This window comes from Bactrocera oleae, chromosome 3, assembly GCF_042242935.1.
Source record: "Bactrocera oleae isolate idBacOlea1 chromosome 3, idBacOlea1, whole genome shotgun sequence".
Taxonomy (NCBI): domain Eukaryota; kingdom Metazoa; phylum Arthropoda; class Insecta; order Diptera; family Tephritidae; genus Bactrocera; species Bactrocera oleae.
Window position 1 is genome coordinate 67,322,152 of NC_091537.1, and position 20,854 is coordinate 67,343,005.

The 20,854-nt window shown below is 35.4% G+C and overlaps 4 protein-coding genes and 1 long non-coding RNA gene across 6 annotated transcripts in view; 2 read left to right on the plus strand and 3 right to left on the minus strand.

Moving 5' to 3' along the window:
- Positions 1-20,854, minus strand: part of LOC138856276 (uncharacterized) — a 534,605-nt gene that overhangs the window by 31,856 nt on the left and 481,895 nt on the right. The window lies entirely within an intron of this gene.
- On the plus strand, positions 3,093-9,535 carry LOC106620630 (uncharacterized). The gene is made up of 6 exons (XM_014239174.3): positions 3,093-3,352; positions 3,449-3,739; positions 4,626-4,813; positions 5,735-5,830; positions 5,888-6,685; positions 8,860-9,535. The coding sequence occupies exons 1-6, from the start codon at positions 3,226-3,228 to the stop codon at positions 9,373-9,375; spliced, it is 2,016 nt and encodes a 671-aa protein (XP_014094649.2). The 5' UTR covers positions 3,093-3,225; the 3' UTR covers positions 9,376-9,535.
- Positions 10,976-12,800, minus strand: und (methionyl aminopeptidase und). Its single transcript, XM_014239170.3, has 3 exons — positions 12,520-12,800; positions 11,559-12,428; positions 10,976-11,481 (listed from the first exon to the last, which is right to left on the minus strand). Exons 1-3 carry the CDS (start codon positions 12,662-12,664, stop codon positions 11,054-11,056), a joined length of 1,443 nt encoding a protein of 480 aa, XP_014094645.2. The 5' UTR covers positions 12,665-12,800; the 3' UTR covers positions 10,976-11,053.
- On the plus strand, positions 13,377-14,454 carry Taf11 (TATA-box binding protein associated factor 11). Its single transcript, XM_014239183.3, has 3 exons — positions 13,377-13,811; positions 13,879-14,063; positions 14,129-14,454. Exons 1-3 carry the CDS (start codon positions 13,471-13,473, stop codon positions 14,263-14,265), a joined length of 663 nt encoding a protein of 220 aa, XP_014094658.2. The 5' UTR covers positions 13,377-13,470; the 3' UTR covers positions 14,266-14,454.
- zf30C (zinc finger protein 30C) lies at positions 14,581-19,988 on the minus strand. Of its 2 annotated transcripts, none has more exons than XM_036371014.2 (7): positions 19,546-19,988; positions 18,692-19,356; positions 18,428-18,635; positions 17,580-18,364; positions 16,828-17,515; positions 15,433-15,914; positions 14,581-15,354 (listed from the first exon to the last, which is right to left on the minus strand). In XM_036371014.2, the coding sequence occupies exons 2-7, from the start codon at positions 19,340-19,342 to the stop codon at positions 14,890-14,892; spliced, it is 3,279 nt and encodes a 1,092-aa protein (XP_036226907.2). In that variant the 5' UTR covers positions 19,343-19,356; positions 19,546-19,988; the 3' UTR covers positions 14,581-14,889. The 2 variants fall into 2 exon arrangements, with proteins under 2 accessions (XP_036226907.2, XP_014094655.2); XM_014239180.3 differs by having other exon boundaries at positions 19,490-19,987.

A 20,854-nucleotide genomic window follows, 5' to 3' on the forward strand; every position in this document is an offset into this window, starting at 1 on the left:
AACTATCTGGAAGGAACAATCAATGTATGGTTCATTATCTTTAAGCAAGTATTGGGCAAACCTTTCATAATATTACCTCAGAAAGGATCCCCAAAATACCCAAGGAAAACAAGATTAACAATTCCTACTACTACGAAGACGATAGACAAGCCCATGAAATATAGACAGGGGTGTAGTCATGGATGTTAAAAAGAAAATTGAGGTAAAACTTTGGAAGGTCGCTTTATATAGATCATAGATAAAAAGCGTTGAAGCTTGTAATGAAAACTCTGATTTCGAATTCTGAGGAAACACACTGATCCTCTAGAAGTTCCAAAGTTGTTGTTGTCGTAGCAAGGTATTAAAATTAGGACCTTCTGTTTTGCACAATTATTTATTTTTTGAAAACCCCAAAATAAAGCGTGGATTCCACAATAAGATACAAGACTGGAAGACATTGGTATACAAGATCACATAAGGGAGATGCATTTGCAGTTAAAATTTTTTTTTTTTGAAGTGGGCGTGGTCCCGATCTCTAATAGGTTTAATGTGCATATCTCCTAAACCGCTAAAGCTATAATAACAAAATTGACTGAGAACGAATGTTTTAGCACCTCTATCGACAGTGCGAAAACGGGTGAAATCGGGTGACAACCCCGCCCACTCCCCATATAACGGTACTGTTAAAATCTACTAAAAGCACGCTAAATCAAGCACTAAACACGCCAGAGACATTAAATTTTATCTCTGGGATAGTATGAGATGACTTTATAGGAACCTTGTTCAAAATTAGACGGTAGGCGTGGCACCGTTCACTTTTAGGTGAAAACTCATATCTTGGGATCTGTTTAACCAAATTCGGTACATAACATTCTTCTCATATTTCTATGTTATAGTGCGAAATCGGAAAACAACCACGCTCATTTCCTATATAACACCGTTTTAAATTCCATCTGATTCTTTCACTTTTCACTATGCAAATCAAGCAACAATGATTGTATCGCGGTAAAACTTTACCTGAATAATGCGTTTATGCTACCTTGTGACCAAAAATTGTCTAAATCGAACCAAAACTGTTCAAGCTCCTAGGTACTGAATATGTGGACCCCAATGTCTATAGTTGACTTTTACTGAAAATATCGGTCAATGTGTAAGATATATAATTGAAATTCATATAATAAAATAAATAAATGAAACTCTCGCTAATAGTATCTAGTACTCTCGATAGTAAAATCGTATCAATACTTCCTTTAATACAAAATTTTGCCAACACCTGAAGTAAATTTCCGGGCTTTGATCCGTGCAAGTTGCAAGAGTGTAAAATGTTCGGTTACACCCGAACTTATAACTTCCTTACTTGTTTTTTATTATGTTGATATACATGCTACTGAAATACGATAAGCTTGGCAATTTTCTTGGTCAAAACCAATACTGTAACGATGCCCCAGCCTTGGGCTAGACATGGCTTCGTGTGACTCTTCCCATTTACAAAAATAAAGAGAACCTAAAAGGGCCGTCGTTCTGCAAGATAGATGAATATCGCGGAAAGAGCTCAAAGCTATCCCGAAAATCGAGTTGGAGAAGTGTTTCGACGATTAAAAGAAGCGCTGGCAGTACATAATATCATATGGGATGACAACATTAATGTAAACGAATTAATAATTATATTCCCGTTATTTTTTTAACACACCTCATAATATCTAGGCTTAATTCCTATGATCTTCTGATATTAAGGGTTGACAACCCCGCCTTCCCGTTAAATAATAAGGTTTTAACGCTATCTATAACGTCACTAAATACGCCCTCCCATAGCTAAAATATTATCCCTTCCTTATAAAATTATGCTCCTATGTTAAAGTGTAAAACGTGGACTACAACCACGCCTATTTCCCTATATAACACAATTTCTGACCATCTGATTCTTTCACATTCCCGTACATGGTACAAATAAAGCACGAATTAATATAACTTTATAACCCATATATCGGCCAAGTATATATATAAGTTATCTTAAGGCAAATGAGAAAGCGTGGTTTACTAATTACAGTGCTTTTTTGTGCCTAAAATAGATAAAATCGGGGGAAAACTTGATCTAGTCCCTATGTAAATAATATCAGAATTTTCGAACATCCGGCCTTTACTCCATATAAATTGGTGATTGTATGTGAGGTACTTTAATGAAATCCTAGGAGCATTCTATTTGTACCTGTCATGTTTATAGTATGTGGTTTTAGAAAAAATATATAAAATCGAAACAAATTTTATGCCGAATATGTCAAGTGAGTTATAATTGAAAAAATTGCTTGAAAATATGTTCTTAAGTATACCTGAGCATTGTCCAAATAAATGCAATCAGCCCGTCCTTTTCTCTGCCCCCAATATAGCATATATAATTTCTGCCCTAACTTTCAACCGTTCAGATTATTTAAGGTATGATATTTTAATGAAATTAAATCGCCAAGTTTTCTTAAAAATTATGTCGTTTAGCACTGAATTAGAATGGAGTTGGTCTAAACCACATATTCCTAATACAATAAATTCCGATCCTCTGGTTGACGTTTTCCACATCAACTCAATATATAATATTAAATTTAGCCTCTTCGGTCGAGTTGAGTCCAATGATCTACAATATACCCAATACTTTCAGTAATAAATTCATAAACTGGACACTTAAAAACATCAAAGTTTGCTAAGATATCCAGGTAAACAAAACCTTGTTTTTGTAAAGCTGTGTAATACATACATATATGGTATGTACCTATGTAAATAATATTTTATGCCTTTTTTACATAAATTTAATATTATATCAACCTCTTTATGTACGAACAAAGACTTTTGAGAAACCAACCAGTGCCATTATTAGAACCAAACAAGTTAGACTATTAAAAAAGTAAAAAAAATTAATATACACACAAATGTGATAAAAAATAATTAAATAAATATTATGTTAAAATTAATATTATTTTTTCTTTCGATAAAATTTGTATTTATTATTATTATAACTTTTTATGTTGATCGTAACTTGTGAATAAAAATGCAACTCTGTGTTATTTTTAACGCGACAATCGTCTGGCAACACGAGTTAACCGAACGGATATAAAGAACCGTTAATTTATATCCCACTCTATCAAAATTAAGTGGGGAAGCAGTGTGCTAATATAAAGTTTTCGTTCCGAGCTAATATTTGTTCAGTGTTAAAATTAAATACAGTAATTGTTGTGTGTACAAAAATAAATCAACCAGGAAATGAGCTCGTTAATATTGATAAACTATTTAGAGCAGCAAGCCAAAAGCAACAGCAAATTGCAAGAACTGTTAGCACAGACGGCGCAGTGTTTGGTGCGCAAAGACGAGCAACGTAAACTGGAGAAAGGTAAGCACTAAGGAAAATAGAAAAATAAAGTGTTAACATAATAAATTCTTTACAACAATTGAAATTTGTTTGCAATTAACAACAACAACTGCTTAGAATTATTACAAGAGACGCTAATCAACACAATGGACGTCTATGAATTGGAAAGTATTATGAAACAGTTAAAATTACAATACCAACAACAATGCGCGGTAAAAGAACAAATGTTAACAGTTTACAAACATTCCGTCGAGTTTTGTGTGCAAGTACAAAATATTGATTGGAATTCGCAATTGCATTGTAAACTGGAACTAATGCAATTGCAGTGTCAGAATGAGATGCGCGAACTGAGCGAAGAATATGAAGAGGAAAAGGAACGTAGGAAAGCGTTGGAACAGCGGCCAATAGGTGTGTATGTTTGTATTTATACAGGTAACTGAAGGTGGAAAAGTATAAGCGATGATAATGCAATGAGAATAGACGTTAGAAATTAATTTAGATTTATTGAAACTTTATTTGTAGGATTTTAAAAAATTATTTTATCTATTTTTTATTTAATTTATTTCTTTATTAAATTTATTTATTCATTATTTTATTTTATCATTGTGGCATATAAATGATTAGCGTAACTAGCTGAGTCGATTTAGCCCTGTCCGTCCGCCTCTACTTGCATATACGCGAACTATTATCTCAGTTTTTGATATAGTGATCTGAAATTTTGCACACGCCCTTTTCTCACCAAGAAGCTGCTCGTTTATCAGAACCGCCGATATCGGAAAACTATAGCATATATCTGCCAAACAAATTAACCGATCCAACTCAAATCCTTGTATGGAAAACTTTTTTATTTGACAAAATAGCTTAACGAAATTTATTATCTCAGGCATTGCTACAATCTCTGAATAAATAATTCAGATCGACCCATTATAGCATATAGCTGCTATACAAACTGACAATCGGAATAAAGTGCTTGTATGGAAAACTTTTTCATATGACGAGATATCTTCACGAAATTGGGCATGGTTATTGTCTAATGCAATGGTGCAATCTCTGAAGAAATTATTGAGATCGCATCACTATAGCATATAACTGTCGTCAAAAATGGCATTTCAAAATCAATTTCTTGTAATTAATCACTTGTATTTGTGAAGGGTATTATAGCTTCGGTGCAATGGAAGTTAACATTTTTTCTTGTTTTTTATTTTTTGGTTTGTTTATTTTTATTATTTTTAATATTTTTAAACTTTTTTTATCGTATTATTATATTATAACTAAAATGAATTATTATTTTCAGTTCAAGCAGCACGCGCTGCAGAAAAAGAAGTTGCAAACATTCAGGCAAAAATAGATAATGCTAAACAACGTTCGGCTGCTTATCAGAGCAAATTATTGGAGCAATTAGACAAGCTCCAAAACAAACGAAATGCTATAATCGTTTTGCTAGTAAAAGGAAGCAAAGAAATAGGAGGAAAAGAAGCAGAGGTAAATACTCAAGCTCTAATTTATTATCAATAAAAATGATAAATTTGAACGTTTACTTAAGAAAAACGTGTACTTATGTGTTCTGTAGTATTATTCAAAGTATTGCCCATCTCACGCTATAACATTCTCCTATTTTTCTGGTGACTTGTGGATTCCATCCAAAAATAACCATATACAAAAACAGCTGGTTTGTCGGCCAAGAATGACTCAAGCCATCGAATAGAACAACTGGTAGTCACAAGAGGCAAGACGTTTTCTGTTTTCCAAATAGCTTTTAACCGGCATTGCAACATGAAGCCGAGTTTTGCCATGATAGACACTTATTGCCTTATTTGAGTCATGAAAGTTCCGCCTTTCTTTGAATATATTCGGCTGCTTTTTAAACGTTAAATTGATGCACAAGTGGCTCCCACAGATTCGGCGAACTCTTCTTCTTTATCAAAATCGCAAAAGATAATATGATTAAACCATATTGTGAGTGATCCGTTCGGAGGCTGATCATGTATACAACATTTTTTAGTTTTGCTGAGGTAATAGTTTTCGGCCGGATATAGTATCAATTCAGTAAACTACGAACTCACAGGTTTCGGTTTCTTTTTTTGACATTCTTTATTACTTACTACTTATAGGTCGTGGTGCATACCTCAATCATTATCTATCTATTATTTACTACTTACCAATCCTAATAGGGTTATACTTCAGAAAATAGCAACCCTTGTCCGAATAAAGCCCGCCAATTCCAGTATCGTAAAACCTGCTGATTTTGTGTGGGTATTCCTATTTATAAAACAAAAAAAATAAAAAATAAAAAATCTGAGCCTTACCTTCATACCTAATAGAAACATAAAGTATGGTTATAATTTAGTATTTAAGTAATCAGAGGCTCACAATTCTACCACGAAATCATTTTCCTTATTTCAGCTTGCTGCTTTAGAAAGTGCATATAATTCCCAAAGGAAAGATTTGGTAGCACAAAAACAAGAATTGATTTCAAAAATGCAGACACTCAATACGAAGGTAAGTAAACGCACTATGAAACTCCGTAGACATAAACAAGTCTTCGTTACAATTCAGCTCCCCGTTTTCGTCAACGCAAATGAGTTGAGGCCGAGTCTAGAGAAAGTCACCACAAACCACGATTTCACACCATCCATCGCCACAAAGCTTGATGCATTTCCTAAATTTGGAAATACCACTAATGCGGACACAGATGCGAAGCCGAAAGAAATCAGTTTCTTAGATCTTTTCAAAGAGTGGGAGTTAAAGAAACAAAAACAGTTCCAAGAGCTGGTTACCACAACTGTATATCCCGGTAGCACTCCCATAGTTCCGTATATGACTGTAAACTGTGACTCTGAAGCGGACCACACGAATACAATATCCAATAGGGGTCCAACATCCATACTGCGACGTCCAAATATTACCGAGGGTGAGGGTGGAGCTGTGATACCTAAAAAACGTGTACGTTTTGCCACACTCGAGAGTTTTGAGAGTGATTTGGACTTCATTCCATCACGCCATGCGAGCTTTAATTCGTCTAAATATGATATTGCTGCCGGAACTGATGGACAAATTGAAAATGATACATTTTTGGTTGAGGATAACGTGCCATCATTTAACGGTGATACTGAGACTATTGAAATTTTCAGTACCGATGAAGTCATGAGAAATGGAAATGAGAAACCACACAGTGAAGAATTATCAGGACAGAAGCAGACCAAGCCGGATTTCGTTACGGCAAAAAAATTGCTCAGGAAAGCAAGATTATTGGGTTCGCAAAGGCAAAGCAAAGTTCAGGCGATCGAAAAGAAGTCAAAAATCGAAATTCAAGAATGTCGCATCATTAAACCAGCGGGCACTAAATTGCCGACGGTGAGGTTTTTTAAAGATATACTTTTGTTAATTAATTTAATATTTGTGTTTTATAAAAAAATCAAGTTTTGGGGAAATTAATTTGAATTGTTTTTAATATTTTCTCAAAAGTTTAATACTCTTGAAACATGTTGCTACAGACATATGTAAATGATCCGGCTGACTAGACAAGTTGATTTCTGTACGTCTGTCCGTCCGTGCAAGCGATAACTTTAATATAAAAATATAATTATATTATAAAATAGAGAAATCTTGATAAAACTTCGTATACGTTTTCCTTGACACCCAAGTTGAGTTGGAATCGCACTATTGCCACGCCCATAAAACGCCATTAATCGGAAACCAATAAAGTATCACAACTAAGCTCCACAATAAGACACAAGGATGTTATTTAGTAAAACGAATTGAACTAGGAAGCGGCATCTAGGGTTTAAAAAAGTGTTTAAAAGTGGGCATGGCCCCGCCTTCTAATAGGTTTAATGTACATATTTTCTAAATTCTATAACGATTTTGTTAAAAACTACTAAAAGTGCGATAAATCTATAAATAAATGCGCTCGAAACATAAAATTTTACACCCGATTTGGTAAGTATTATTCTGCTGACATTCCTACATTACAGTGCGAAAATGAGCGAAATCGAACAAGCCTACTTTTCGTATAATACAATTTTAAATTCCATGTGATTCTTTGACTTTGCAGTATACAAATCAAGAATCAATCAATGTATCTAGATAAAACTTTGCACGAACAGTGCTTTTCAGGCCTCTAATAGTATCGGTAAATCTGTGAGATATATTGCAGAAATTGGAGAGCATCCTTTTTTTGATAATAGTATGCCTGTGTGCCGAAATGGGTTGAATCTAGTCAATACTTTCCTTAGCCCCCATATGCCTAATAGAAATATTTTCGAACTTCCGGTGAACTTTATAACGCATATATCGGCCAATATGTGAGTTGTCTTAATGGTGAGCATCCTTTTCTAATAATAATTTATGTTTGCGCCTAAAATAACTCTATATAAATGATCTCTGGTCGACTTTAATACTTATACTCGTATATTGGTGATGGTTTGTAGGGTACCTTAATGAAACTCAGATAGTATCTATTTCTGTTAATACTTTGTAGTAATTCCAAAAATATGGTAGATAAAATCAGGTCAATACTACCCCTATTTCCCATATACCTAATGTAAGATCCCTCCCAACATACCTTATATAGTGATTTTCGATTTTCCAATTCCAGTTTTCTTAAAAATTATATGGGTTACCGCTGAATGAAATGATGAATGGAGTTGGTCTAGACTTTGCTGACCATTCGTCTCGGTTTGGTCGGGACAGTCTGGATTCCGAGTTAAGCCGTCCCGGGCTTGAATAAAATTCTGTTACTCTCTCACATATTATATGTCGCGATTTTCAGTGAATTATAATATGGAAAAAATCGATGACTAAAAAACCGTCGCGGTATTTGCCGAGACAAATATGGTAACCTAAGTCTAGTTACCTTGGTCTCAACCTCATATTCCTAATAAAATTAAATTTGACATTTTACATATAAACTCAATACTCGTAAATTAAATTTAGTCTCTTTGGTTGAGTTTATATCACATATTTATATTGTATCTACAATATTTTGAACATTATTTTAATATAATTTTAGTTGACGCGAAAAAATAAAGCAATAAAAGTAAGATTTAGCCATGTCCGTTGTATATGTACGAACTAGCCCCTCAGTTTTTGAGTTATCGATCTGAAACTTCGCCCCGTATCGAACCGCTATAGCATATAGCTGCCATACAAACTGAGCCGTCGAATAAAGTGCTTGTATAAAAAACTTTTTCATTTGACGAGATATCTTCAAGATTTTTGATAAGGATTATTGCTAAAGCAACGGTGCAATCTATGAAGTTATTTTTCAGATCGAGTCATTATAGCATATAGCTACCATACTAACTGACGAAGGAAGGTCTTGTAAGTAATCTGTTGTATTTGTGAGGGGTATTATAGCTTCGGTGCAACCGAAGTTAACGTTTTTTTTTGTTTTTAAATAATTATCATTCTTAAATACATTAATTTCAATATTTCAGTGTAAAATTGTATTTATTTTTTAACATTTTATATGTCTTTATTTCAAATTATTTAATGTAAATAAAAGTAATTTAATTTACTTTTTTCAGAAGTTACCCATAACATTCACACCAGAACCACAAGCCCAACCCGCAAACTCCACAATTTCAACAGAAACTTTACAGACGACCAAGAATAACGTGTTCAAAAAACCCCAAATCCCAAAAATACGAAAGCAGGAGAAAATACCAGACGGTAATAACTTTTTCTACGACTTTCTGAAAGAATCAAGTGAGGAAAACTCTCAAACAGATTCCGAGTTAGGTCTAAACACTGTTAAAGACACAAATGATATGTTAAGCTTTGATGAGCCCAAGGGTATAAGTGTGAAATGCAAACGTAAGTGTAAGCAGCCGGCAATGGATTTTGAGCGTTTCTTCCGCGAGACTCTCAAGAGCTGCAATGATAGCAGCGCTGTTATACAGGTATCACCCACTGAAGAGGATAACGACTCCATGCAGTTCGATCTGAATTTTACTGACAATAACGGGTTATCGGATTTCTTCGCTGATCAGAAGAAATCTGAAAAAGATGATTATGTGTTGTCACTTAACTTAAGCGATTAGTCCAATGAAAAAGTAAAGCGGTAATAATGTTTCTTTGTTAAATTTTCTCTGTTTGTTCTGTCTGTGACATTTTGTAAATTGGTATTTGGTTATTTTTTATTGTTATTTTAAATATGAATTTTCTAAAAATATTGGAATTTTCTAAAAATATTGGAATTTTTTTTGTGGATCACCGACTTTGTCCACAGTAAAGTGCTAAGCCTAACCTATTTATATTCTAGACTCCAAAGGATTTCAAAAAGTTCTAAGACTCCTGTAATTTCTTAGGTTTCCACAAATCTGAAAGTGCTCCGGAATGGACCCGGATTAAGATCCCTCAATCATCAAAACTTTTTAGGAACTGTTTGCCGTCTTAACAGTTATCTTAAACGTGCTTATAAGAAGTGTAACCAACTAGTTATCGAAGTAAACTAACGGTAATTGGAGAAAATCGGCTGTTTCGACGTCCGACGGGATCGTAGCATAGATCACACGGGATTTTCTTTGATTCTGGTGATATGTTGAGGGGTTGATTGAATTTCATATGTAATGTCAAAAATCATGATCCCTGCGGAATTTTCCGGTTTATGTTGCGTGAGTTGTTGGATATCGTTAAAATATGTCTTCTTGATGTTCCTGGGTACATATGTTGACACCTTCTAAAAGCTCCTGAGAGTGAGTTCCGCTAGAGACATATGTCAACATAGTAGAGATATGTGAAAGGAAGACTACTCTCCTTTTAGTGAAGAAAAGTATGGGAGAATATATTTATACTCTGAATATTTTTAGGTGACCACCTAAATTTTAAGGTAGTCAACAAGTTTTTAACACCCAGAAAAAACCGACGGAAACCTTATAAAGTATTTATATGTATATAAATAAACAGCGTGAGAGCTGTACGTCTGAATATACACTAACTAGTTTCTTAGTTTTGGAGATATCAATCGCAACTTAAAGGGTATTAAGCCGCGGTGCTAACCGAAATTAACGATTTTACTTGTTTTATTTAGATCTGGTCCGAACTTCTTTGCCTGGTTAATATAACAGGTAGTTGACCTGGGGGGAAATTTAGAAAGTGAAGAAAACAATGAAAAAAAATTTTTTTTTACAACAGCAATGTATGTTCGATCCGAGATCCAACAAGAGCATTTCTGCCATACAAAGGCTTCCTATGTCAGTTAACATTCAGATGAACACGATGCATTATACAACAAAATTACAACACACACTTTTTAATGTAACTTTTCATTTTAGGTTTTTGATAAACATGCTTTTTTAATTTTACTTTTACATTTTAAATTCAATGCTTTATGTATGTATGTATGTATATATTACAAAATCGATTACTAAGAAGCAGATATAAACATTTTTTTAGATCGAACTGATCAATTTTTGTTTGCGGTTTAATGTATTGGTATATTATGCGCAAATAACTTTTTCATTTCGATAATAATTTAACAATTTATGCAATTTTAAGATGATTAGAGCTTGTTTTGCTTGCTTTGGCCAAATCTTAGTATTTCGAGTGTTATACACATTTAAAGAAAATAATTTTCAATTGTGGTAAATTTCAAGTGTTAATTTCATTGAGCACTAGATAAAATTATAATTATGAAAACAATTTAGAATTTGCATTATTTATTGAAATTTTGCAAACGCGTGTACACATGTGTTGTTTCTGTATGTATGTATGTATGTACTAATAATCATCGCCACGCGATACAATCTCTTTACATGATGGTCGCAACATAATTGTATGCTCGTACTGGGCGGTGTAGCAACCTCTAATGTCGCAAAGTGGTGGGTATGCCTCCACTACACCCTTATCGCAAAGATCCTTCAGCGCCATTTGATATTTAGTGGCACCGGCGCGATCCAACCAACGTTTACAGAACGCCAACGTGCCGAAATGTTTATTGATTGTGCCAAGTAACTGTTTGGATGATTGCAAACGCAATGGTACGAACGGGGCATCGAAATTTTTCATGTAATGCGAACAATCCATATCGTCATGTACGAGACCGCGACCGGTTGAACCGAAAGTCTCGATAGCGTAGAACTCATTTTCTTCCATGCGTGTGGATTCGCCGCCCTTGACAATTGGCACGGTCTTGCCAGAGTGAATACCTGTGTACAACAAAAAAAATGTAAATGTAATTATATGCCAGCACAAATAAATATATAAAGCACCGCTTGAGACTTACGATAGGGGCTGATGGAATGGCCGTTCAGATTTCTTATCGACTTGATTGGATATGTTTTGCCATCCAACTCTAGTTCATATGATTCCATAACTTCTTGTATGGCGGCGCCTACATCGCATAGACGTACATCAATACCGGCCTCTTTAATACCAGTATTGGTGGCTTCCTTCACAGCTTGCAAAAGTTTGTCGTACTTATTGTTAAATGTTAGCGTAAAGGCGCAATCGATAATGCGTCCCTTGATGTGTGTGCCGAAATCAATTTTGCACACATCATCATACTGCAAGACAGTCGTATCACCAGCGTTAGGCGTGTAATGTGCAGCACAATGATTCAACGAACAACCGGTGGGAAATGCCAAACCCGCCTCCAACCCATTTTCGCCAATTAAACGACGTGCTGTATTCTCCAATTCTTCACAAATCTGTATCATAGTCATACCGGGCTTAATGTAACGTTGCATGTACTGCCTTGTCTGCCTATGTGCCTCTGCAGCCTGACGCAACTCCTGGTAGATATCGTTATGCATGCGATCCAAAGCACGCTTTTCTTCCGATGTAAAACGATCCTTGGCCGTACGATCATCGGGCAGATCTTTAGGTGTAGGATGTTGCAAAATCTCACCCTCCGGAAATTGTCCATCAGAGAACAGTTCTGCAATTGGTATGCTCGGTGGATCGGTTTGCACTTTCTTATTGCCGATTTTGTTTTTGTTTTTATTTTTCTTTTTAGGCGCTGATTTTTTATCGCCCTCAGTTGCATTTGTGGCGATCTCAGCTTCCTCTTTGGACTCACCGTTAGCCACCGCATTTACAGTTTCGCTATTTTCACCATCCATACCATCCGTTGCCTTTTTCGCCGCTGCCTCAGCTAGCATAGTGAGAGTGTTGTAATTTCATTAGGGTTAGGTGATCTAATTTAGGAAAAAGTCTTTATATATACATGCTGTAGCAGAACTTACCTTGTCGCAGTTTCTTATTATTTGGTTTAGGCTTCTTTTGTTTTTTCACCTCCTCACCAGTTGCGGCAGGAGCCTCGGTTGCCGCATTTTCAGCGCCCTCCTCCGCATTGACTGTGGTTTCCACTTTTGTTATTTCTACTGACATTTTGTTGTATAAACAGAACAATTTCCAACTTGGTTATTAAATGAACTTTGCACAAATTAATGCTGTAAAATTTTCCGAGCTTAATGAGTGTTGCAGAAAAAGGGAATACAAAAACACGAGGTAGTTGTCAAAACGACAAAAACGCATAGTGCGAAAATAGCAAAAGAAATAACAATACATTTGACAGCCGACAGTGCTGTGGTAACAGAAGAAATTTTAAAATTATTATTCTTTGTTTAAATGTGTTCATAACTATACTAAAGTAATTTTTTAGTTCATAAAAACATGATATTAGAAAGATCAAAGTAAATGTATAGTTTAGGTCCCCAACTAAGGAGGCCTCAAAATTTAAATTTTTTTTTAAATAGTCTTATTTTTACGCGTAGATTACAAGTCCGTGAGCAGAAAGTGAATTTTTTCAATATTGCTATTTTTTTTTATATTTTTTCTAAACCAGTGCGGAAAGGTGTTCAACGATCTCCGATATTCGTCCATACCATCAGATCGCGGCGCAAAGGAAATTATTTTTGAGGCCTCCTTAGTTAGGGGACCTAAGCTATACATTTACCAAAATAAATTTTTCAAAATCATATTTTGAATTATATTTATTTATTTAATGACATTATTTTGTCTGAAATTTTGTTTATAAAATATCGAAAACTACATGCAACCCTGCTTTTGTAGATAAAGCTAATTATTGGCATTTGTCAAACAGCTGAAATTGAAGTGGCAGAAAAAAAGTAAATTTTCGTATACTGTTTATATGTGTGCAACTTGTTTTATTTATTAAAAATAAATTAATTGTGATGGATGAAATACTACTTCCAACAACAACTGTCTCAACTAAGCCAACAACAAATTCAAGTTCGCAAAAGCAAACCGAACACGATGAAGTCGATTTAAAGTTATTTGACAAAGCAAAGAGTAGCAGTGATATGGAAAATCGGACACGAGATTTTGATGGTGATGGCAATGCCAATAGCGATCACTCTGGTGATGAATGTGCTAACAAGGTACGTTTTCAAGATGAGCTTGGACTGGATATGAAGGAGCTGAAATCGGAAGGTACAGAATTAAACGATGATGCGCCATCTAAAAAACAAAAAACCAAAAAGGAGTTGGAGGAAGAAGAACGTGAAAAAATGCAGTAAGTACATGTGTACAAATGCATTGTGTAAAATATAGTTTTAATTTTTTTTATGTCTACAATGTAGAGTGCTCGTTTCCAACTTCACAGAAGAGCAGCTCGATCGCTATGAAATGTATCGCCGTTCGGCATTTCCCAAAGCCGCAGTGAAGCGGCTCATGCAAACCATAACCGGCTGCTCCGTATCACAAAATGTCGTAATTGCTATGTCGGGTATAGCGAAGGTATTTGTTGGTGAAATTGTGGAAGAGGGTAAGTCGGCTGAAAAATTACTTTATTTGAAACATTTATTTTCATGTGTACATTTACATGCGCAGCTTTAGACGTTATGGAAGCGGCGGGCGAGACTGGGGCTTTGCAGCCCAAATATTTACGTGAAGCGGTGCGCCGCTTACGACAACGTGGCCGTATGCCTATAGGGAAATTTCAAAAACCATATTTTCGCTTAAATTAAAGGCAGTTTTCTGCACAAATACGATAAATTTTAAAGTTAATTTAGCATTTTGTTAAAGTTTAGTTGTAAGTCGAGGCATGAAGATGTATAAATGTAAATTAGAAATATTAGCGAAGAAAAATGTATGTAATGTATATAAAAGTCAGTAAAATGTAGACGTGTAATTTGTATTATAAAGATCATTTCTTATTTGATTTGTTTTGACTGGCGCTTGTTATAATACTTTGAGGCACGAATTATTGCTAATGCAACGGGAATTTGAACTGTAGTGATTTGTAAACAAGGTTTACTAGTGTTCTTATGTGCATATTAATATTTCAGTTTACTAAAAGCGAAAAAAAGCTTAATGTTTTATTATTGCATATTAGAAAATGTATTTCAATATTCATATACTTTTTTAATTTATGCATGTTTAAGCAGTACATGTGTATAAATATAATTTTGGCTTTATATTTTTATTCAAACGTTTACTCACTAAAACTAAAAAACATACATTTTAAAATGCAAATCTGCTTCAAGTTAAGCGTATCACTACCAAATTCTATGACACTTTAAAAGTAACTTAATTTTACATCTAACCAAATTTTAAAAACATAAATCTAAATAATGCACTCATTGCCGCCCTCAAGGAAATGCGGTCGACGTAGACGCCAATGTATGCGTATCATCTATAAATTGGGTGATGACTTGTGGCAGCAGCAATTGTGGCGTGGTCGTTTGTGTATAGTTGAGTGGCACAGTTGCCAAAGGCGCAGACGGTTCTGAAGGATAATTAATTTCTTGTGCCATTGGGCGATCACGATCAATTACTTCTTTTGCTATAAGCGTGTTAGTTTCCTTATAATCAACGCCAGCTTCTGGCTTAGCGCCTAAAAGTAGATTCCCCTTTTGTACGCCCATATACTGCGTCGCCTTTGCATTGAGCGGCAGTTGCCCGCAAGTATCCGAGTGCACTTTGCGATGTGCTTGCAGGTTGGAAACACAAGTGAAACGTTTGCCGCAGCCATTGCAAAGGAAGCGTTTGATGCCCGTATGCACGGTCATGTGTGTGAGCAACGATTCGCGGTAGGGATAAGCTTTCGGGCATAGCTGAGGTAGGAATATTTTAATATTTATAAAAAAAAACAAAAACAAATAAGCACATGCAAACAAATTTCGCGCACTTACATGACACTGAAAGGGTTTATAGTCCGTGTGCCGCGTTTTTATATGCGTTTTGTATTGTGCTTTCACCTTAAATGTCTTGCCGCATTTGTCGCACTGATAAGGCGTATCATCTTTGTGTAACAGCAAATGTGTTTTCAATATGCCCGCCGTGGTTAGATGCTTGCCACATACATTGCACTGGTAAAGCGGTTTACGTCCACAATCGGAGCGTACGTGATCGGTCAACGAGGTGCGTCCATAGAATTTCTTACCACATTTGTCGCAAACAAAGTTTCTATTCGCCACAGATTTGCTGTCTCGCTCCTGTTCATGTTTTCTCATATGATTCTTCAGCGAATCATGACCGGTCATGAATTTTTCACAAATATTACAAAATATGAGATCACGATGCTCCTTGCGCGCATGAGCAGTTGCTTCGTCCTTGGTTGCGAAATATACAGAGCAATAGCAGGGGCACTTAAAGGTTAAACTGCCGTCAGGACCTGCGCAAAAAACAAAGAAAATTGTGTATTATAAGTTCATTCAAACAGGGGTGCAAATTTTGTAAATCAAAAATTTTGGATTAAAAATTAGATTTCAAATTTTCCATTTCCAATTCCGATTTAAAAAAATATTTTCAATTTTAATTATTTAGCAAAATCGGAAATAATGTCCGCCTATCTGCCTAGATCCTCAGTTTTTAAGATATCGATCTGAAATTAGGCACACGCAATTTGTTCCTAAAAAAGGTGCTCATTTGTCGGAACTGCCGATATCGGACCACTATCGAAAACAGCTGCCATACAAACGAACGATCGGAATCAAGTTTTTGTATGTAAAACTCTTTCAATTGACGAGATATCTTCAAGAAATTTAACATGGATTATTGCTTAAGGCAACGGTGCAATCCGCGATGAAATTCAGATCGGACTACTATAGCATATAAATGCCATACAAACTGATCGATCAAAATCGAGTTCTTTATTAAAAACGTATTCATTTGATAAGATATCTTCACGAAATTTACATGGATTATTGTCCAAGAAAACGCTACAATTTTCGAATAAATTGTTCAGATCGCACCACTACAGCGTATAGCTGCCATACAAACTGATCGGTCAGAATTAAGTTCTTCTATGAAAAACCAAAAAGCAATATTTGGCAAAATATCTTCACAAAATTTGGCAAATATTATTATCCAACGCATCGTCACAATCTTCGAGAAAATTGTTCAGATTAGACTGCAATATGATCTAACAGCCATACAAACTGAACGATCAAAATCACTTTTTTGTATAAAAAAATTTTTATTTGTGAAGGGTATTCTAGCTTCGGTATTACCGAAGATACCGTTATATCTTGTTTTTAAACAATATTTTCAACATTGCATTTAAAGTCCAATTTTGTTTTGCTCACCATGCATTTTAATGTGATTGGTTAAACGTTTCTCCATCAAATATATTTTCGCGCAAATATGGCACTTGAAGACCTCACCATCATTAATGGTCATTTCTTCGGTTTTAAAAGTCTCCTTTATCTCCTCCTCCGGGCGTTTATGATCGTCACGCAAATGCTTCTCAAAAGGTTTGCGTATGTGGTATACTTTTATGCAATATGGGCACTGCCAAGGCTTCTCACCACGTTTCGATAGCTTCAAACGCGCTTTCAATTCCTTTTGTGAAAGCTTAGCCATACGTCCTGATTTACTTGTTTTTGCAGTAGTTTGCTTATCTTCCGCCTCATCATCACAGGCGGCCGCATTTTCTACATTTTCATCACCATAAGTAAGCAGATTTAAGTCTTCCGTCAGTTGGCGTGGCTTTCGTCCACGTTTCCTGACCTTTGCATTTTCTTCAATTTTCGCCTCTGCAACTTGTTTAATGCTCTTACGTGATTTTTTGGGTACATCCACTACATTGTCCAGCTCATCTGAATTATTTGCATGTTCATTGTTCGCATCTGCAGCTTGTTGGTGTCGTCTGGGGAGCGGAAATGGCACAGCATTGCGTGACACTTTCACACTCGACTCATCTTTCAATGCGGGGTAACGTTGGCGTACATCTCGCAGCATTATTTTACAAGACGCAAGTGGCGCTGTCAAATGCTATAGAAAATATATACAGTTTATTGTAAAAAGAAACTAATTTCTTATTATATTCAAAACTCACATCACTATCAACATCTAAAATGTCCGTCTCCTCCACATAGTTGGCGCTGTTCTCCGCTTTGATTAATATTAATTCAGTCTCATGTAAGCCCGCTTGCTCTCTTTTCATAACGCTTTGCGTTGTCTTTTCTTTTAACAGCGAATCGTGAAGTTTATCTTTATTTTTGAAAATACTAGCATCTTCTGATTTGACTTCGAACTCGGTGCCAACAAACTCACGCGAGTCAATAAACTCAAGCTCGTCATCATCATATGCATTATCTATATAAGTCTCAACTCTTGCCGGGTTTTCTTCTTTTAATTTTGAAAGCGCTAATTGTACATTTTCTTTATGCTCGTCTTCACTACCGCTCCCTTCGGCTAGGTCAAAATCGCCGTAATCTCCGTAATCATTTTCCGAGTCTGTTTCAAATTTACCGATTTCAGTAACTGTTTTATCTTCCGTACCATTTTTGAAGCCCGGCGGCGGAGCAGTGTTTGCTGCTTCCTGCGGGTCTATTGTTGTGGCAGTCTCAAGCGCGTTAATTTCCACTTTTTCAACACTTTCATTAGACCATTCCTTCTGCTCAAAATCGTCGTCCTCTTCCGTATCAGTAGTGGACATTTTGCGCTTTCTTTTGCCAGGTCTGTCATTTGCGCGATTTTTAGCGTTCAAATTTGTGGGTGTAGTAGCGTCAACATCCAACTTTGCGTTTGATTTACGCACTTGTTCTTTATGATCTGGCCTAATTATTCGATTGGAATTGTTTACTTTTATTTCTGAGGTAGGATTGAGTGTTGGTGGTACTAAAAAGTATTTGTTATCATCAGTAATAAAATTATTATCACATACACTACATGTAGACTTACTTCTGTGCCGATGCGTGCGCGTGCGCTGTTTGGGCGGATCGAATTCTGGTTGACCACAGGTGTCGGGTCGCGTACGTCGATGTTTTATTAAATTGGAATGACAGGAGAAACGTGTAAAGCAGCATTTACATTCAACCAAACGGACACCGGTGTGTATCGAGGAATGCGTAACAATACTTTCTCGGTGAGCAAAACACTTGCCACAAACCTAAAAACTATGTAAGTTAAAATCCATTAAGCATATATAAAGTATTTTCTACTAACATCACACTTGTGCGGCTTCTCGCCCGTGTGCGAACGTTCATGTTCCACTAAACGTCCTTTTTGCAGAAAATTCTTACCACAATAGCTACAACAGTATTTCCGCTCGCCAGTATGCAGCACCATGTGTTGTTTAAGATTATATTTTGTTACGAAAGTCATTGAACACTGTTCACATTTATGTGGTTTAATTTTGCCACATTCCGTTTCTATATGGCGTTTGTATGGATAAATTGTTTTATATTCGGCGCCACATTTGTCACATTTCAGCATTTCCCTATCGATGCCATTATGTATGACGCGTATATGCTCACGATAGTCATTTTCGCTTGTAAACGTGACTTCTGTACACAGCCGGCACACGATTGTTGTATGCACTTTGTCCCGATGCCTCTTCAATTCTTCCTCAGAACAGAAACGTTCGTCACAATAGCGACAGAGAAAGCCGCCAGGTGGCTCATGTTTCTTAACATGTTTCACATAACCGCTTAGCGACACTAATGCCTTATTACATACAGGACAATGTAGTTTGGGTACACCATCGGTGGTCAATTGCACTAACATTGATTTAGTGGCTGTTGTAGTTGGTTGTGGAGCTGGTGTTGCTGCAGTTGTACTGGCATCTGTCATGTTGGAAGTTGTGGTATCGCTCATATGCGGTACGGTTGCTGAAAGCACAGTACGAACAATATATATTTAGCGCTCAAGGGTTGAAAGGTTTAGAAGTTCAAGTGTAGGACACCCATAAATAAAACTTAAATTTTTTACATAAAATTCTTTTACCACATTGAATGCACTTACTCATATTAATTACATTAACGAAATCAAACTTTTTTAATCAAACACCTGGTGCTCACCGAATTTCACTCTTTATTAAAATTTTTGCTTATTTAAAGTCTGACTTGCATCCATGCACAAAACGCAAATTTATGTTTAGTTATTTTGTTGTGTTTTCCATGTCTACGCGTTCTTTTTAGTTTCAAACGTGCCAATACGATAAAAAAAATGTAAACAACTATCGCACTGCAAAAAATTATATATGAATTTTTCATAAGTTCATGTTTCACCAAATACACTACACTTTTAAAATTTTGTATTGGTGAAAATCTATGCTTATCAAATTTTCTACACTTAAAAAATCTGCCCGTCTGTCCACTGGCACTGCAAAATCAAAGATGGCAGACTGCACAAAGCAAACGTCAATTTCGTTGTGTGTATTCATTTCATTTGATTTTCCAATTGGGAGAGCACTGAGCGAAATACGGCGCTGCCAGCAGTAAGTTTCGCAACGGACTGTTTTAATGAAGAAAGTGGGTACATGCCGAAAAATTTTAGAGAATTTTGTAACATAATTATGTAAAATTTTTATTTATATTGGAAAATTATTTGTTGTTTAATTACTATTTTACTTTGTTAGACAGTTTCTGATCATATTTAAATAAATGTATTATATTAGAATTTTATTATCACTGTCCAAAATAGGTTTTTATATTTACTTTGCCATCAACAATTATGCAACAAAAAACATAAATTTTTATGGCTAGGGCTCTATTTGCTCTATAAGTGACTAAAAGTTCTTAATTCGATACTTACAAATTGCTTATTTCATATTGATATTTATCTATTAAACCACCCATCAATTGTTTATGCTGTTTCAATTTACTTAAAAATAATTAATCAGGGGTGTTGTAGAATCTGATAGTTGTCGGAATCAGAATTGAAACCGATTAAAAAATGTAGTAGGTGTCATGAATTCAGATATTATTGGTTTGACGTTCGAAACAGAAATTGTATCGGTTTTGGGTGTCACGGAAACCAATAATCGGTTTTGTTATCAGAAACAAAACAAGAGGATTTTTGCTGACAGATTTGAAATGTAAGTTAAGAAAATAATTTATATTATTGTTACGATTTAATTTATCCTGATTTCAATAGGTTAAAATATAAGAATAAAACAAAAAATGTCATAATTATCGAGTTTATGGAAAAAATCAAGATATTTTAAGAGAATTTACAAAACGTAACAAACGTAATTTAACACCCAAATGCGTTTTTCTTTATTCAGTCGATAATGTGATATAAATCTGTAAAGTAAGCATGTATACAAACATACAAGTAAATGCAAGCCAAATTTCACATGCGACTCCTCTGGTGCATCAAATGGAT

Excerpts from the sequence above, each read along its gene's own strand:
- Taf11 (XM_014239183.3), top strand. The coding sequence starts at position 13,471 with ATGGATGAAATACTACTTCCAACAACAACTGTCTCAACTAAGCCAACA. Across the intron at positions 13,812-13,878 it reads GAAGAACGTGAAAAAATGCA|AGTGCTCGTTTCCAACTTCA; the intron begins GTAAGTACATGT and ends TCTACAATGTAG. Across the intron at positions 14,064-14,128 it reads TGGTGAAATTGTGGAAGAGG|CTTTAGACGTTATGGAAGCG; the intron begins GTAAGTCGGCTG and ends TTACATGCGCAG.
- und (XM_014239170.3), bottom strand. The coding sequence starts at position 12,664 with ATGTCAGTAGAAATAACAAAAGTGGAAACCACAGTCAATGCGGAGGAG. Across the intron at positions 12,429-12,519 it reads TAATAAGAAACTGCGACAAG|CTGAGGCAGCGGCGAAAAAG; the intron begins GTAAGTTCTGCT and ends TCACTATGCTAG. Across the intron at positions 11,482-11,558 it reads CCATTCCATCAGCCCCTATC|GTATTCACTCTGGCAAGACC; the intron begins GTAAGTCTCAAG and ends TGTTGTACACAG.
- LOC106620630 (XM_014239174.3), top strand. The coding sequence starts at position 3,226 with ATGAGCTCGTTAATATTGATAAACTATTTAGAGCAGCAAGCCAAAAGC. Across the intron at positions 4,814-5,734 it reads TAGGAGGAAAAGAAGCAGAG|CTTGCTGCTTTAGAAAGTGC; the intron begins GTAAATACTCAA and ends TCCTTATTTCAG. Across the intron at positions 5,831-5,887 it reads TGCAGACACTCAATACGAAG|CTCCCCGTTTTCGTCAACGC; the intron begins GTAAGTAAACGC and ends GTTACAATTCAG.
- zf30C (XM_014239180.3), bottom strand. Across the intron at positions 17,516-17,579 it reads TTTTAGATGTTGATAGTGAT|CATTTGACAGCGCCACTTGC; the intron begins GTGAGTTTTGAA and ends TATTTTCTATAG. Across the intron at positions 15,355-15,432 it reads ATAAACCCTTTCAGTGTCAT|CTATGCCCGAAAGCTTATCC; the intron begins GTAAGTGCGCGA and ends TTCCTACCTCAG.